This window comes from Schistocerca piceifrons, chromosome 1 (assembly GCF_021461385.2).
Source record: "Schistocerca piceifrons isolate TAMUIC-IGC-003096 chromosome 1, iqSchPice1.1, whole genome shotgun sequence".
Classification (NCBI taxonomy): domain Eukaryota; kingdom Metazoa; phylum Arthropoda; class Insecta; order Orthoptera; family Acrididae; genus Schistocerca; species Schistocerca piceifrons.
This window is the reverse complement of record NC_060138.1, coordinates 141,122,894-141,141,966: the sequence shown is the minus strand read 5'-3', so window position 1 is coordinate 141,141,966 and position 19,073 is coordinate 141,122,894. Positions and strand designations below refer to the sequence as shown.

General features: G+C 39.5%; 1 protein-coding gene across 1 annotated transcript in view; it reads left to right on the top strand.

Annotated features, from left to right (window-relative positions):
• LOC124790618 (tensin-4-like) overlaps nucleotides 1-13,187 on the top strand; it is a 150,316-nt gene extending 137,129 nt beyond the window's left edge. Inside the window, exons 5-6 of the mRNA XM_047257801.1 lie at nucleotides 534-705; nucleotides 10,460-13,187. Of these exons, the coding sequence (XP_047113757.1) occupies nucleotides 534-705; nucleotides 10,460-10,657 (370 nt within the window). The 3' untranslated portion in view covers nucleotides 10,658-13,187. The remainder of the gene's footprint in view (nucleotides 1-533; nucleotides 706-10,459) is intronic.
• Nucleotides 13,188-19,073: the final 5,886 nt, after the last annotated feature.

Below are 19,073 nucleotides of genomic sequence, written 5' to 3'. Positions count from 1 at the left end.
GTCCTTCGGCCCTTCTTGAAATATGAGAACACCTTATCTTCCGTTGCAGCTTACACTTTCTCCAGCGATCTACGATAAACTTCTACTTGAACGGCCATATTATGTCATGCTCAACGCGTTCCGAGTTTACATGTATGACAGTGTTTGCAGTGACGCACTGGAGGCACTGGACGCCAGTCCTGAGGTCTGGTTCATGGAGCGACAGATCTCCATTGAGCCAGTGTCAGATGCCTTCCCGATGTCAAGGAACACATCATCCCCAGAGTTTACATGTGTGACCTTTAACGAACACTACGATGGAGGTTCTGAGGCGTGGTGTGAAGAATGGTACGCAAGAGCAGAAGTAAGCCTGACTGCTATGTCACTGTCTCTATGCTCTTACGTGTACGTGTGAGTTTGTTTGCAGAGAGCTTACTTTGGTGTTGCTGCGTTGTGACGTGGAGGGCGTATTCACGGTACACGAGATCTCTAGGGAGGCTAACTGCCGCTTGTTGTAAGGTTCTCCGAGTCGACCTTTGCGTCTCTGTTCGCAGGGAGATCGCGCTGGAGGTGCTGGGCCGTGAACCGGAGGGCGCGTTCATGGTGCGCGAGAGCACCAGCAAGCCCGGCTGCTACGCGCTGTCGCTGCGCGTCCCCAGGGACTTCCAGCCGTCCGGCATCGCGCACTACCTCATCCTGCGCACCGCCAAGGGATACAAGATCAAGGTGGGTTCGCCACGTCAGTGACAAATATCCGGAAAATATATGTCATGTTGTTATCATGTTCACCCACCATCGACTGATATTGCAGGATGTAGAACTTCGCTGGACTACTATAATTGTGTGCATCTGTCCTTCGGCCCTTCTTGAAATATGAGAAGACCTTATCTTCCGTTGCAGCTTACACTTTCTCCAGCGATCTACGAAAAACTTCTACTTGAACGGCCATATTAAGTCATGCTCAACGCGTTCCGAGTTTACATGTATGACAGTGTTTGCAGTGACGCACTGGAGGCACTGGACGCCAGTCCTGACACCTTTCTAACAGCATGGCCGCCTGTTACTTAATGGACCAATGCCGGAACGATACGAAAATGCTCCTGCCGCCGAAAAAAGCACGTGACGTACGTCCTGTTCACAAGGAGAACAGACACGGGTGGGGGGTCACCTTAGCAGGGAAATCCATTGAGATAAGCGACTTTAACAAAGGTCGGAGTATTATTTCGCATAGCCTGTGAACGAGTAGATTCAAAACGGCGAAGCTGGTCGAATGTACAGTTACTACTGTCGTGAGCATCCGCAGCAAGAGGTAGAAGGACAGTGAAACTTCCAGTAGACGCTAAATAGTTAGACGTCCACGACTCTTCACAGAACGTGGGACTCCAAGGGTTGTCTGCTGTGTAAAGTAGGACAGATGGTGATCTGTGGCATCTCTGCCGAAAGAGCACAATGCTGATGCGCGCCCAAGTGTTTCGAAACACAACGTTCATAGTGAACTGTTCATCATGGAACGCCGCAGCACAACATCCCTACATGTTCACATGGTGACCCAACGATATCAATTACAATTGCAGTGGGCACGGGACCATCGGTATTCGACCGTCGATCAATGGAAACGTGTCGGCTCTTCGGGTGAATCACATTTTTCCTACACTAGGTCGCTGGTCGTCTCCACAAACGCTGTCATAGAGGTGAACGGCGGCTCCGCACGTGCAGCGCGCCACGGAGCAGTGATAGGCCATGAAAGACTTTCTCCTGCGCTTGCACCTGTGGTAATAATCTAAGACGCGCTAACAGCTGCGAACCACCTGCATACCTTCATGCTTGATGTCTCCCCGACGGCGATGTCATCTTTCAGCTGTATACTTCTCAGTATCACGCAGCCAGAACCGTGCTACAGTCGTTCGAGGTGCATTACAGTGAACGGACGTTGACGTCTCGGCTACCAAGTTCGTCTGATGTAAATCCTGTGGAACTCATGTGGGTCGCTATCGGGCGTCATCACCACATTCGCAAAATCAGCGGCCCGTTATATACTCGAATTACATGCCATGTGCGTAGAAATATATGCCACATGCCTCCGCAAATCTAACAAAAGCAGAAGCAATGATGTATTTCGTTCCAAAGACGGACAAACAATATATTAATCAGGTGGTCATAGTGTTTTTGCTCATCAGTGTATACTGAATAGAGTACAAATGCAGAGAAATTCGACATTTCTGGAAGGTGACTATCAACAGCCGTCAAGCAATGTATAAAATGCACGTTTGACCACCAGTCGCTTTTATTTTAAACCTAAATGGGTTTGAGTCGTGGACTATCTCCACGGATTAGGATTAAGATATTTAATCCACAATATTACATTTTTAATTACTTAAATAATATGTAGAACATGTCAGGAATATCAGTATACGACATAGAACTTTTAAAAGCTAACATACTAATAACAATTGACCCAGAGCAGTGAACAGTGTACACTTGTTGTTAGTGTGTTTGCTTCTAAAACTCCTGTCATATATTGATAATCATGACATATTCTATACATGATTTAAGTAACGGAAAAGTAATGTTGTGGCTTAAACCATTTTAACCCTTACCCGTGAAGATGGTCCATGAGCGGCTCATGGTCAATAATTTTGTAGCGCGGTTTTGGCTACTGGGTTGCGGAATTATAGGCGGCCTTCTAGTTGCTATCCACCTGGCAAAAAAAATGGCTCTGAGCACTATGGGACTTAACATCAGTCCCCTAGAACTTAGAACTACTTAAACGTAACCAACCTAAGGATATCACACACATCCATGCCCGAGACAAGATTCGAAACTGCGACCGTAGCGGTCGCCTGGTTCCAGACTGTAGTGTCTAGATCTGCTCGGCCATCCCGGCCGGCTCCGCCTGGCAGCTATAAACTGTGTCCCGGATGCTGGCGGATTTATGATGATAGTATTTATACTGAAAAGTGATAAATCTTCGAGCAACAGGCACTTAAAACGTATGGTGCTATGTTCGGTAACTACAATGCCGCCCATACTACCAGCAAGGCACTATCAATATCACCCTACGAAAGGATAGTTGTGACTGCCGGCCCAGGTGGCCGAGCGATTCTCAGCACTTGAGTCCGGAACCGCGCTGCTGCTACGGTCGCAGGTTCGAATCCTGTCTCGGGCATGGATTTGTGTGATGTCCTTAGGTTAGTTAGGTTTAAGTAGTTCTAAGTCTAGGGGACTGATGACCTCAGATGTTAAGTCCCGTAGTGCTCAGAGCCATTTGAACCACAGTTGTGACTTCTATATGCTCCGTTTGAAGATGGGCCTGAAAAGACATGAAAACTATTCCATGGGACTAAACGAATACTTCGAAAGTGAATTCGTCGTTTTAACCCTTTATATTCAATTAATACACAGTCACGTAATCTAGAATTTTCGTATCGGATAAGCATAGTTTACAACTCCTCTGTTGGCCGCCACTAGAATGCAGTAGTAAATAAGGTTTAATTGTTGTTTCATTAGCTGCTAGTTCTCAATAGACTTGGAATATAGCAATGTACCTTAAACACCAACCAATACAGCTGTTGTTTCTGTTAGCCAGAGATGCATTTACTTCCTGAGACAGTCACATTCAAATTGGTTGCCAAGTGAACCTTAGCAATAATCTGTGGTTACACAAATTTAGAGACATTTAAAATGTGTGTACAACGGTCATTTAGGTTTAATCTGGCCTGCAGTTGCGGACCGTAACGATTATATACCGCACAATAGTTTACTTTAACTCAGTCATATTCATTTTTCAGATCATTTTTACAACATTAATTATTTGTGAGACCCGACATAGATGTAGTTATACACATCTGTTATATCACGACCGATTTCGATCTTTCATAACATCATCAGATTGCCAAGTTGCGCTAGAGTCGAGATATGGGACGTATAATTGTCACATGCAACGTTAGAGAGACAAAATCTGGAAACGACAATTACGTAAACATTCTGCCGATTGTCACCTGGCGGAAGGATGGAGAGCAGTAAGTACATGCGATGTGGCATGCATGACAGCCGTTTCTAGATTTTGTCACTAACGCTACGCAGAGAGGTTAGAAAAAAATTGGAAAGACGGCGAGAAATGCATGGTAGCCAAGCCTGCAGGTTGCTGCAGTGCCCTCAATACGTTGCAAGTGTTGGTCTTCATCAGAACAGTGTCCCATGTAGTTGTGAGTGCACTATTTCAGAGCCAAGTAAATTCGAACGTCGCAAATATTTGGTGCCCGTATGGCGAGTGCTGCCATAAACGAAGTAGCCGATGTGTTTCAAGTGGCACCGTATATACTAACCCGCCTGGCTGACGCGCGGTCTAACGCGCTGCCTCCCGAGCGGGAAGACGTGCTGGTCCCCAGCACGAATCCGCCCGACGGATTTGTGTCGAGGTCCGGTGAGCCGGCCGGCCTGTGGATGATTTTTAAGGCGGTTTTCCATCTACCTTCGGCTCGGTCGTCCCCGGTTAAATACACAATACACAAAGATTTATTCTGCATACAGTGTAAATGCAAAAACATCTGCTATGTCACTACGCGGTCGAAAGTGTGTAATGGGTGATCGCGGAAGTCGGTCATTGGAGAAGATTGTGACGAGAAATAAGAGCCAGACAGGTGCAAAAGTCACTGCAGGAAATGAATGTTCCACTTGCGAACCCTGTCAGGGCCAAAGCAACACGGAGAAAGCTTCATATGCAGCGTATGCAGGACAAACTACACTGAAGCGCCAAAGAAACCGGTGTAGGCATGCATACTCAAATACAAAGATGCGTAGAAAGGGAGAATACGGCGCTGCGACCGGCAACGTCTATATAAGAAATCAAGTGTCTGACGCAGTTGTTAGATCGGTTACTGCTGCTACAATGACAGGTTATCAAGATTTAAGTGAGTCTCAGAGTGGTGTTATGGTCGGCGCACGAGCGATGGGACACAGCAAAAAATGGCTCTGAGCACTATGGGACTCAACTGCTGAGGTCATAAGTCCCATAGAACTGAGAACTACTTAAACCTAACTAACCTAAGGACGTCACACACACCAATGCCCGAGGGAGGATTCGAACCTGCGACCGTAGCGGTCGCGGTTCCAGACTATAGCGCCTAGAACCGCTCGGCCACCGCGGCTGGCTTGAGACACAGCATATCCGAGGTAGCGGTGAAGTGAGGATTTTCCCGTACGACCATTTCACGAGTGTACCGCGAATGCCAGCAATCCGGTAATCTCCGACATCGCTGCGGCCGGGAAAAGATACTGCAAGAACGGGACGAACAGCAAGTGAAGAGAGTCGTTCAACGTGACAGAACGGCAACCCTTCCGCAAATTGCTGCAGATTTCAATGCTTGGCCATAAAAAATTGTGAGCGTGCGAACCATTCAACGAAACATCATCGATATGGCCTTTCGGAGCCGAAGGCCCACTCGTGTACCCTTCATGACTGCATGACACACGGCTTTACACCTCGCCTGGGCCAGTCAGCACCGACATTGGACTGTTGGTGACTGGAAAAAAGTTGCCTGGTCGGACGAGTATCGTTTCAAATTGTATCAAGCGGATGGAGGTGTACGGATATGGAGACAAACTCATGGACCCATGTAGTCTGGTTGTCAGCAGTGGACTGTTCAAGGTGGTGGAGGCTCTGTAATGGTGTGGGGCGTGTGCAGTTGGAGTGATACGGGATCCCTGATATCTCTAGATACGACTCTGTCAGGTGACACGTACGTAAGCATCCTCTCTGATCATCTGCATCCATTCATGTCCATTATGCATTCCGACGAACTTGGGCAATTCCAGCGGGACAATGCTGCGCCCCACACGTCCACAACTGCTATCCAGTGGCTCCAGAAATACTATTCTGGGCTTAGACACTTTCGCTGGCCACCAAACTCCCCAGAGAAACATTATTGACCATATCTGGATTGCATTGCAACGTTTTGTTCAGAAGAGATCTCCACCCCCTCGTACACTTACAGATTTATAGACAGCCCTGCAGGATTCATGTTGTCATTTCCGTCCAGCACTACTTCAGACATTAGTCGAGTCCATGCCACGTTGTGTTTCGGCACTTCTGGGTGCTGCCGGGGGCCCTACACGATATTAGGCAGTTGTACCAGTTTCTTTGGCTCTTCAATGCAGAATTCCAAAACGACTCATGATTGATACAAACGCATACAACAGGAAAACGTGCGCGAAGCCACAAGATATGGCCTAAGGATCAATGGAAGAAAGTAATTTCGTCGGATGAACGTCGTTTCACACTGTTTTCTGCTTGACGCTAAGTTTTCGTCGTAAGAGTAAAACATAGTGGGGGTTCGGCAATGATTTGAGCAACCATATCGTAGTATTCCTTGGGATGTGTACTCTGCAAGATCGCATTACTGCCAAGGAGTAAGTGATTATTTAGGCTGATCCGTTTCGTCCCAAGGTATAGTTTTGTCCCGCAGTCGTGACGACAGGGCCCCTTATTCTCACAGCTAGCACCGTTCAGGCCTGGTTTTGTGAGCACGAGGATTAATTGACGCATGTCTCCTGCCATCACAGTCTCCAGATCTCAATGTTATTGAGCCTTTGTTGTTTAATTTTCAGAGAAGGGTGCATGATCGCTATCCACCACCATCATCGTTTCTTGAATATGAAACAATTTTTCTGGAGGATTGGTGTAAACGTTCCTTGAAAACCATACATGACCTATATTTATCCAGTCCGAGACGCCTGGAAGCTATTTTGAGGTCATTTTCCAGCACTGTATTTGGCATAGTGATGTGTTGCGTTTTTGGTATTTCCACATTCTTGTCCATCCTCTACACAAGTATATCGGGACATTGGCGCTAGTCGGTAACCTGATGATGCTCAAAAATGGCGAAACCAGTCATGACACTATAAATATGTCGTCATTAATCATTAGTATTAATGTCTAAGCTGTGGAAGTCAACGTGATCAACACTATTCTTCTCAACCTCTCAAACGAAACTAACAGGGTTCTACTGTCATTTGTAGTTGCCTGATGTCACTTGCTCGAGATAGCATAAACAGTATAGTTTTGATTCACCTAGCTGCATAAAACCAGAAAGAGACACTATTTATGAAAGTTTTTGTATGTCCATCCTTTTGACTGGAGGGCTTGGGGACCTTGGCCATCCACCATTGAAGAAAAAGAAACGCCTACAGCCGTCTTTATGATTTTGTTTATTGTGTGGCTATCGAATTCGCCGTTCATTGCGCCATCTTCAGGCCTTAGTTGATGCTGATAGGGTTATCACGTTTCAAATACACTCTGCATCAGTGGCTCTTCAACAGTGGGAAACAAGAAGGTGCTTAAAGCATCAGTGTACGCCTGTGCCGTAACAGTGCCACGCAAAACAACAAGGGGTGCAAGCCCCCTCCATCTACATGAAAAACACGACCACACCATAACACCACCGCCTCCGAATTTCACTGTTGGCACTACACACGCTGGCAGATGAGGTTCGTCGGGCATTCGCCATACCCACACCCTGCCATCGGATCGCCACCGTGATTCGTGACTCCACACAACGTTTTTCCACTGTTCAATCGTCCAATGTTTACGCTCCTTGCACCAAGCGAGGCGTCGTTTGGCATTTGCCACCGTGGTGTGTGGCTTATGAGCAGCCTCTTGACCATGAAATCCGAGTTGTCTCACCTCTCGCCTAACTGTCATAGTACTTGCAGTGGATCCTGATGCAGTTTGGAATTCCTGTGTAATGGTTTGGATAGATGTCTGCCTATTACACATTACGACTCTCTTCAACTGTCGGCGGTCTCTGACAGTCAACAGACGAGGTCAGCCTAAACGCTTTTGTGCTGTACGTGTCCCTTCACGTTTCCACTTCACTATCGCATCAGAAACAGTGGACCTAGGGATGTTTAGAAGTGTGGAAATCTCGAGTACAGACGTATGACATAAGTGACACCCAATCACCTGACGACGTTCGAAGTCCTTGAGCTCTGCAGAGCACGCCATTCTGCTCTCTCACGACGTCTAATGACTACTGAAGTCACTGATATGGAGTACCTGGCAGTAGGTGGCAGCTCAATGCACCTAATATGAAAAACGTATACTTTTGATCACATAGTGTATCTGTAACTGCGATGTCTGCACTCTAACCATCAACTACCAACTAAGATAAACCCTTCAGCATCATCCAAGATCTGAAGATGATTAGATTAGATTAATACTAGTTCCATGGACCATGAATACGATATTTCGTAATGATGTGGAACGAGTCGAATTTTCCAATACATGACATAATTAGGTTAATTTAACAACATACTTAAGTTAATATAACAACTTTATTTTTTTGTGTTTTTTTTGTTTTTCTTTATTTTTTATTTTTTTAAATATTTTTGTTTTAGTTTTTTTTCTTTTTTTTTCTTAATTTATATCTAAAAATTCCTCTATGGAGTAGAAGGAGTTGTCATTCAGAAATTCTTTTAATTTCTTCTTAAATACTTGTTGGTTATCTGTCAGACTTTTGATACTATTTGGTAAGTGACCAAAGACCTTAGTGCCAGTATAATTCACCCCTTTCTGTGCCAAAGTTAGATTTAATCTTGAATAGTGAAGATCGTCCTTTCTCCTAGTATTGTAGTTATGCACACTGCTATTACTTTTGAATTGGGTTTGGTTGTTAATAACAAATTTCATAAGAGAGTATATATACTGAGAAGCTACTGTGAATATCCCTAGATCCTTAAATAAATGTCTGCAGGATGATCTTGGGTGGACTCCAGCTATTATTCTGATTACACGCTTTTGTGCAATAAATACTTTATTCCTCAGTGATGAATTACCCCAAAATATGATGCCATATGAAAGCAATGAGTGAAAATAGGCGTAGTAAGCTAATTTACTAAGATGTTTATCACCAAAATGTGCAATGACCCTTATTGCATAAGTAGCTGAACTCAAACGTTTCAGCAGATCATCAATGTGTTTCTTCCAATTTAATCTCTCATCAGTGGACATACCTAAAAATCTGGAATATTCTACCTTAGCTATATGCTTCTGATTAAGGTCTATATTTATTAATGGCGTCATACCATTCACTGTCCGGAACTGTATGTACTGTGTCTTATCAAAATTCAGTGAGAGTCCGTTTACAAGGAACCACTTAGTAATTTTCTGAAAGACAGTATTGACAATTTCATCAGTTAATTCTTGTTTCTCAGGTGTGATTACTATACTTGTATCATCAGCAAAGAGAACTAACTTTGCCTCTTCATGAATATAGAATGGCAACTCATTAATATATAATAAGAACAACAAAGGACCCAAGACTGACCCTTGTGGAACCCCATTCTTGATAGTTCCCCAGTTTGAGGAATGTGCTGATCTTTGCATGTTACGAGAACTACTTATTTCAACTTTCTGCACTCTTCCAGTTAGGTACGAATTAAACCATTTGTGCACTATCCCACTCATGCCACAATACTTGAGCTTGTCTAGCAGAATTTCATGATTTACACAATCAAAAGCCTTTGAGAGATCACAAAAAATCCCAATGGGTGGTGTTCAGTTATTCAGATCATTCAAAATTTGACTGGTGAAAGCATATATGGCATTTTCTGTTGAAAAACCTTTCTGGAAACCAAACTGCCATTTTGTTAGTACTTCATTTTTACAGATATGTGAAGCTACTCTTGAATACATTACTTTCTCAAAAATTTTGGATAAAGCTGTTAGAAGGGAGATTGGACGGTAATTGTTGACATCAGATCTATCCCCCTTTTTATGCAAAGGTATAACAATAGCATATTTCAGTCTATCAGGGAAAATGCCCTGTTCCAGAGAGCTATTACACAGGTGGCTGAGAATCTTACTTATCTGTTGAGAAGAAGCTTTTAGTATTTTGCTGGAAATGCCACCAATTCCATGTGAGTTTTTGCTTTTAAGCAAGTTTATTATTTTCCTAATTTCAGAGGGAGAAGTGGGTGAGATTTCAATTGTATCAAATTGCATAGGTATGGCCTCTTCCATTAACAGCCTAGCATCTTCTAATGAACACCTGGATCCTACTATATCCACAACATTTAGAAAATGATTATTAAAAATATTTTCAACTTCTGACTTTTTGTTCGTAAAATTTTCATTCAATTTGATGGAAATACTGTCTTCCTCTGCTCTTGGTTGACCTGTTTTTCTTTTAATAATATTCCAAATTGTTTTAATTTTATTATCAGAGTTGCTGATTTCAGACATGATACACATACTCCTGGATTTTTTAATAACTTTTCTTAATATAACACAGTAGTTTTTATAATTTTTGATAGTTTCTGGGTCACTACTCTTTCTTGCTGTCAGATACATTTCCCTTTTCCGGTTACACTGAAGCGCCGAAACAGAAAAATAAAATCGTTTCATGGTCTTACACTGTTTATACGTGTTAAGTGAATTTCGTAGTGTTAGAAACTGCAACCGTATGTTTTCTTTCATTTGCAGGGCTTCACGAAGGAGTTCTCGAGCCTGACCGCGCTGATCACGCACCACTCTGTGATGCCGGAGCTTCTGCCCGTTCCGCTGTCGCTCAGCCGCTACAACCCCAGCTTCCCCAAGTCTGACTCCAAGGACAGCGATTCGGACCCTGACTACAACACGCTCGCCGATTTCCGCAAGATGATGGCCGACCTGAACGTCTGAAAGGGTAGTCAATTGGCAGATGTCGCTTCTTCCGAGCGATGGAGAGTGGTGCTGAGTGTCAAAAACTCTGATGTCTGCGGGGACACACTGCAGCGGATGGTCAAATAACAAAAACGTCTGCTCTCCACTCTTACACACATCTTTATTCTCGTGGAAAGGAAGCCTTTGTACCAATTTTCAATTATACTGAAGCAAGATGGTAATATATATTTTGATAAATACTTATCTTGATCACCATACAGTAATAAATAAGGTAATAACATGTTGCCTGGAAATTAATTGTGCCTAACTACAGAAATTTGGGACAGATATGTTTTCCACAAACATGAAAAATTATTTCAGCTTAAAAGTTTTTTGCATGCTCCTAACAGGAAGACAAAATAATGTGAAGCTTTCTCCAAGAGCGGTATGTTTCCTTCATCAGTAACAGGTAGTTATATCTGTGCTTTCCATATATCAGATATGAGTGGTGCACTGAATGTGTGACTCGTCGAATTTTTTGCTTGAATTCTAATTTTTGTCAAGGGGAAGCGATTTTTTTCACTCATCTGATCCCTTAGTTGTTTTGGTAACTAAAATGTGGAATTATCATCAGTGAATATGAACATCTTTAGTCTGATGGTCACTCTCACAGCCTGTAAAACTCACTGCTGCATAACCTCTGTCCATTATTCCTTGTATATAAGGCAACCAATGCACCATATGATGCAGTTAACTCTGTGTTTTTTGCAAAGAAAATTATTGTCCCCATTATCTGTATGGAGTTTAAGATGATCAGATGATGAGGAATTCTGCTTGCTCATTACAATTCTTTGAACATATTTGTCACCTCATGAAAGTTTTGTATCAAAGCTTTTTGTTATGAGTACCAAATGCCACTATTCACCAGTGCCTGCTGGCAGTACCTTAAGAACTCATGCTGCACCTAAAAGGCACTACTAAGGACAATGCTACTTATATCCATTTGAGTGGACTGTAGGACATGTTTATGGAATATGTCTGTGGCAGTTTTTCGCAATCTAATCCATTTGACTTTGTGGAATGTACCTTAGTATGTCAATCTCTGCTGCTTTGAGACAGTGTGATGATGAACTAGTCTATCTATAGTCGTGTGCAGAATGCTATGTCAAACATGGTGTTTGATAGTGATTTTTATGGTGTGTAAAAGAGTACATGTCCAAACATGTACTGCCATGTATACTAAGTGCGCCTCAATAAAAGTGTGCATTTATTTAGAGTTCTCCTGAAGAAAAATGCATATGGAATAATATTTGGAACTGGAACAGTTTCCAAGATCATGGCTGAAGATTATAATCTTATAGTAAACATGTTACACTTAATTAAACATGCATCTTGCTCACAGTTTCAACACGTGTATAAGATACACTTCACAGTGTGCTGTGTCAACATCTGAACAGTTGTATCTTGTAGAAAAATCAAACAATCATTTTGGCTTAGTCTTATCAAGACCATAAGTTTCACAAATGCTATTTGAAGAAAGAAAAACTACTTTCTTGTGTTAAATGAATGTTGCTTTTTTTCCATGTACATCACATGAACTAGTCCATGCCTGATTTTTGTTTCTTCTTACTGAAAAAAATTGCTAATTGAAGAGCAAGCTTCATGTTCTCCATTTCCTGAACAGGTTTTGTACCTTGGTTAGTTTCCAGGCTACAAAAAAGTTCTTCAGTAAACATTGGAGTCAACTTTGGATAGTTGATAAGAAGATGAGAACCAAAGAAAACATGAAGCTAACCATACACAACTGATAAAAATACTTACAAAATTCCTATATATTTTTGGAATTAGTATTTTCATGATCATGTTATATATGGTGGGAGAAACAAAAGTTAATGGCAACATAGATGTTAAATCTGTGATGTAAAGTGATATTATGTATTCATGAGTGAACTAATGTACTGTATTTTATTTATATTTCAGAGCTTATAATTCATCAAAAGTGTTGACACTAATGTTCAGGGTTGTGTAAAAATAAACAGATTTAACATTAAACTAAATCTGTAGTTAAAGCAATTATTACCATATTCCAGAATTTTTCTATTTAAGTACTGACTGAGGAGGAATGCCACAAAATGTTCTTTCTCTGTTAACACTGGTTCATAGAGTCATAATAAACTGTTATAAATTAAACTAGTACTGGATGGAAAAAATTGAAATACTGATTTCCAAATACAGAATCTTGACTTTATCACTGAATAGATATATGAAACCCAGGTTATTAAAGCTTCCTATGTCGACAGAATATAATAGATGCATATGGAACTTACAAATTAAACAAGGAATTTCACGTAAGTCAGGAATTACTACAGAGCTACAGCACAAAGATCAACGATTTATGTAATTTATTGAAACTATACATGTTATCAATAATGGAGTGTTGAGTGTAACTAAAACATCAAGAAAAACACATTATCTACACAGAAATTCTATGTAAGAGTTTGGATTACAGCACAGTATGCTGACATTAAAATTTTGTTTCATAGCATCAATAATAGTATTACTATAATGGTACATTACTTGCAATTTCAAGGCAGGAGTATACAATTGTAAAACAAATGAATCCAGTGAATCCTGTGATATGGTGGCCATATTTAAAGACCTTTTTGCCATTAAAACAAACATTTTATCACATCACACTCATCTGATTGTTCATTTTTTTATATTCCTGTGGCTAAGTGTGTTTCATGCATAGGGAAAGAGCATGGTTTGGAAAATATTGTAGTCCATCAATTAAAAAATTCATATGTAGCTGTTTCGTAAGTATCTTATCAGGTGGGTGACAATTTTTATGTTGTTTGGTTGCAGAGAGGACGTAATTACCAAATTCATGAATTTCTTGTCCTATATAATGTCAGGCATTCAAATTTCACATACAGCAGGGAAGGAAATTTGTTTCCTTATAATTATGGAATGTGAAAATTTGTAAATGTGAGAGTGCTATTTACAGCATATAATGCACAGATAATTAGATATATTTAAAAATATTAAAAATGGAATACCATCTGTAATAAACAAAGTCGAACTGAATCATTAAAATAACATGGTCTATAAACTGTGCAAGAATTAATGTCAGTCAACCACATCAATAATCACAATAAAGAATAATATCATTTATTTCCATTTATAAGTTAATTATAGGGGCACAACACTAAAATAAAAAGAAAATAAGAAACAAATCATGCAGGAAATGGAACAGTTTTCACATTTTGTGCGAGCCATAATATTTTGAACAGAAATAAAATAAGACTGAAAACAAAGCAATATGTTTCTGTTCTATAAAACATTAATGAGTCATTTTTGAAAAATCATTGTCAAAAGAAACGTCATGTTGGAGTAAGTACTGGTGATACATTACTGAAATTATTCTGTTGCATTTTACAGATTCAGTTACCTCGTTCACCAGATATCCTGTGGCTTTGCTATTCACTCCATCCAGGAGTTGCTAGTAATTAGTATTTTGATAAAGGTAGAAGATCGTCAACAACAAATTCTCTGCGTGCTGTGAGATGTTGTAATTTCAGTTCAGCACATTATTGGAGCCTATACCACAAGCCAACAGCATTGAGAAAACTTTTTGTAATTGGTGGTGTGCAGTTAGTCTTGGGTTATTCAGCCATCTGCTAAAATACTGACCTCATTAGTAAATCCATAGAAGGACTCACTGCTCAATGGCTGTTGGGATTTTTCATGCACTTATAATGTTCTGAGACTAGTGAGTGGATAAATGCTAGTTTTTATTGATCGCATAGCCAAATTTTTGCCATGTGGGTGCCACTCTTCCTTGTGATGGTGCTTTAAGAAAGCAAAGCAGGTGGTTATTTTTTCCTTTCAGTTCTGTTGTTGCTCAGTTACATGTGCATTTAGTGTGCTATGGGTGGCTCAGTTTATTGTTTCCATCACACTAACATCCCACCTTTACAACCAAATCATTGACTGAACTGATTATGTGTGGATAATTATTAATCTGTATTATTTGTATTTGTATGGCCAAATGATATTAACAGTAGTACATTTTGTATAATATCTTATTGTTATGATTCAGTTCATCTTGGAACTTATAAGCTGTATACAAATATTTATATTCAACTACTCTCATGTCTTTTATAAAGCTGGGAACTCTCGTACTAATTCTTGTTTCCCACTTGTATACAAATGATGTCTGAATCCTGTTGACTTTTTATGTTAAACAATTTACAAAACTTCTGCAGGTTGCATCCATAAGACTTTTCATTATCTACAGCATATTACAACGGATATTTTTCTAGAAATCTCTTAAGATTAAACAACACCAAAATACTGAACACAGGTTATGTATCAGAAATGGTAATCACAGGATACAGAAACAAACTGATGTAAACGAAAAAGAAAACCCTTCACTTGAATAATGAATTACCTGTTATAAACTTTGTTACACTTAACCTCTCAAATGTAACACAATGAAATTATTAAGAACATCAAAGATCATCTTAGAAATTTTAATTTCACAAGAGATTAAATAATTTGACATGAAGGTTTTGGCAATAAATACTGTGCATTAAGCACTCCAAATCAAAATAGAAACACTGTACACATCCAACATATTTCAGTTACCTGGGACGGAGTGGTTATTTACTGATATATGGTTACACATTGTCATAAATTACAGGGTCTTTCACGTACGGAGGATCACCTTTCAAAATTCACTATCTATGGAAATGTAGTACAACACCTTTCCCTTCTCTCTAGTACAGCTACATCTACGTTGATACTCTCCAAATCACCATGCTTGGCAGAGAGTAACTTTTACAGAACTCCATCTCATAAAGCAACAAGGTTATCTTGTTGAGGTAGCAACCATTAACTTAAAGATGTTTCCTAAAGGCCTACAATCTGTTTGCAGCTTTTATTGCATATTGTTTTCTATTCCAACTACTGGATTATTCTTAGCTTTGCAATTTTGATGCCTAGACTGGTTCATGGCAGCACAACATCTGCACTTAAAGGTATTAGAATATTCAATTTTATTTTTGTGTATGAAAACTGATTTGTTATTTTTACAATACTTAAATATATTTGAATTTTCGAATGAGGTCTTCCTTTCTCAGACAGCCAGTATTTACTGCATACAGTCTTGGACGAGAAAGCCAATGTGATCTGTCACACCCTTTTTTAAATACCCAGATAACATTATATTTGAACCCCCTATTAACCGTTAGATAAGAGCTTCCCATTTCATTAGAGGACTGTGCAGAGAGGGTTAAGGAAATGTGAGGTGTGCATACGTTTAACTAGACCAAGGAATGTGGAAGGTATTGTTAGACAATTTGGGATGTGCAAGGTATTCTTTGATCACTGACATAGGGTGGACCATTAACATTATTTTGAATTTGGAAAGGTGTGTAATTACTGTGAGATTTTGAGAAAGATTCTTAAAAAGCCTCTGTGACACAGAAAATAATTTCGAGAAGGTGGCTCTGTTACGTAGTGCTACAAAGAGGACTATGTTGAGGGTATGTATTTCTGCCATGGTGTTCAGGTAAACTGTTAGATGTGAAGACGAAAAAAGAGTACAGAGATGAGTAGACACAGGAAATGGAGAATATGTCAGTCTCTATACAAATCTGCAAACAGTAATGATAGATATTTACAAACAGAAAAAAAAACAAAGAACACAAACATATCACAGAAAAATTTTCGTCGTGAGTTTCATCCAGCATTAGCTCTTGCGTGATAATCCTTGAACAATAGAATCAACATAATCAGGAATTTTGAACACTAGTGACTCTATGAGTTTGTCTTTAAGTCCAAGATGATATAGATTTTCATGTTTTAACTACTGAAACAGTGCTAATACAGGCACTGAAGTCACAGATTTTGTAGTGATTGGTTTTTTAAATATCATATTTCAGTATAACCATCATTAGATAATCACAGTGTATTTAAATACCTCATTAAACAAATGAGTCATCACAGTATCTGTAACTCCTGTACATTTCTTGCAATGTCCATATTAGCACTTGTCTAATGTAGGGTGCCTAGGAAGCTGTTTTCTCGAATAGCTAGGCAACAATTCTAGGAAATCTTATTAATGGAGTTTATTACAGTAAATCAAACTGACAGTACTTGCAGTATTTACAAAGATGGGTCGCAAAAAATGATGACATGCAAATAATCAATATCCTTTGATTTATATGATTTCCATGCAAGCAAATAGTATAATTCACAAGTTGCGACTAAAAAGTTAGTATGACGGCTCATCTTCTCATGAGGCCACGGCTAGCTTACATTCTCTTTGTGTAGGGGCCACTCCTCTCATGGTGCAGTCCTAGCCAGCGTACTATTGTCTGATGTCCTCTCTCCTCCTTCTCGGCTGTTACATTCCAGACCGATGTGCTGGCACTTGATGTTACACTGGGACAGTTTCCATGATTAAAATATTCAGAATGAGGACATACCTCTTACATAACTTTATATCACAGTTAACTTTTTCATATACCTGTGGTGCATTGAGTGGTACTAACATCTTTTTGACTACAGTTGTATGTTCAGTCCCATCTAAGTGATACTCCAGTATTTTCTTCAAGTCTACTGGTTAAGAATAAAATTTTATCTATGTACCATTTATAGTTAGGAGAGAAAATGGCTCTGTGAACTGATTGGTGAGACCTATTTTGTAAACAACTAAAATGTTTTTCATTCTTAGTTAATCAAGCTACAAACCCATATTATATGCCCTCTGACATAAGGCATTTTATTCACTACGAAGTTCCATAAAGTTACAAATTTAAGTAGAGGACTTCTGTATTGACTATACATATTATTTCTTTAAAAGGAAACACTGTATTCATTACATTCTCTTGTTTTATTATTTTATGAAAAAAACTACTTCTTTCTGAGATGACTTAACAGTCCTTTATTAACTTCATAATATCTTAAACTCATTATTTCTGTTTTAGGTTAAGTGCTTACTGCTATGACTTCTCCTACTACAGTAGTCTGTATTTTGCCAACTTCACACTGTTGATACCAACATAGTATGTTTCACTTTCATAAATACACAATTCTTTTGCAGTATTCACACAATTAATCCTTCTTTCTCTTCACTAACCAGAATGAGTTCTGATATTAAATTATATATGAAATTATCAGGTATATGATTTTCTTCAGCCCTGTATGTACAATATTTCTGAACTGGGGCAACAATTTGATATTGCCCTCCCCCCCACCCCTCCCACTCCTGCATTTCAAATAGGATGCAAAAAAATTAAAAATTCTATTTTTCAAAAATATGTTCATTTTGCACTTCTGAAGAGTGTGATGTATTCACATATATGTTCAAAGAAATGTAAGAGATGTTATTTGTGTGTAAACATGGCAAAGTACAGTGCCACACCTCTACTCACAACATTCTTCTGTCACATTTTGCTCTGTGGAATTCAAACTTGTATATGTTATAATGGAAGCTGTCAAACCTATAGTCAAGGACAGTGGAAATTAAAATGTCCTGTGGTGCCTCAGCTTGACATCCTACCCCACTAAAAAGAGCACACAATTAATAGTGGGTGGAATTATTTGTGACCAGGAGAATGAGAACTGTTCAGAAAATCTGCACTCTTTATTGCCTATTAGCTAACAGCTTTCTCTTTTTATGATATTAAATTAAATAAAGGAAACGTGAAACCAGTAAAGGCAAAAACAATCAAGGCAGTGCTCATTTAATCAATCTTTAGATCTCAGCTTTTTTCTCTCTAATCTTGCTACAGCTTTATGTGGCATGCTTTCCTTTCTGAGAAAGATTCTATTATCTCATCAAAGTACATCAAACATTTTGCTACATAAAAAATCTAAATATCATTGTCCAATGCTGAAACAGCTGTTAATATGTATAGTACCTAAGGGTGATGTGATTTTTCGATTTGATTACAGCTATTTTGTCACTTTCTGCTAGATAGTATGAAATAGGCCTTTCTAATATTGCAGCAAGACTATTTTGGCCTAAATGGCAAGTTTTTATCTAGCCCATGTACATAAATAACATAACAGAATATATTCATGAAGTACCAATATCAATCTGGCCTCTGTACAAGCAAGAAGTGTTATGCTAGGAAATTGTTCCTCATTTGTTATTTAAATATGGAATCATCTTATTTTTCCATATACTTTGTGTTATGTCCCCATTTTTTCTCCTTGCTCATTCTAACAAATAATCTTGTCATCACTAATTCTTTAACTATTCCTGCCATTGTCAAAACTTATTAACCAGTTAAATTCATTAATCCAGCCAGAATCACCATTTTACTTATCCCACTTTTATTTTCTGGCTAGGCATTATTATGTGTTCATACAACATGTTTTCTGTGTTATTCCGAGAACAGAACTTAGGTAGCTGCTACCTGGGGACTGTTCAACTGGCCCT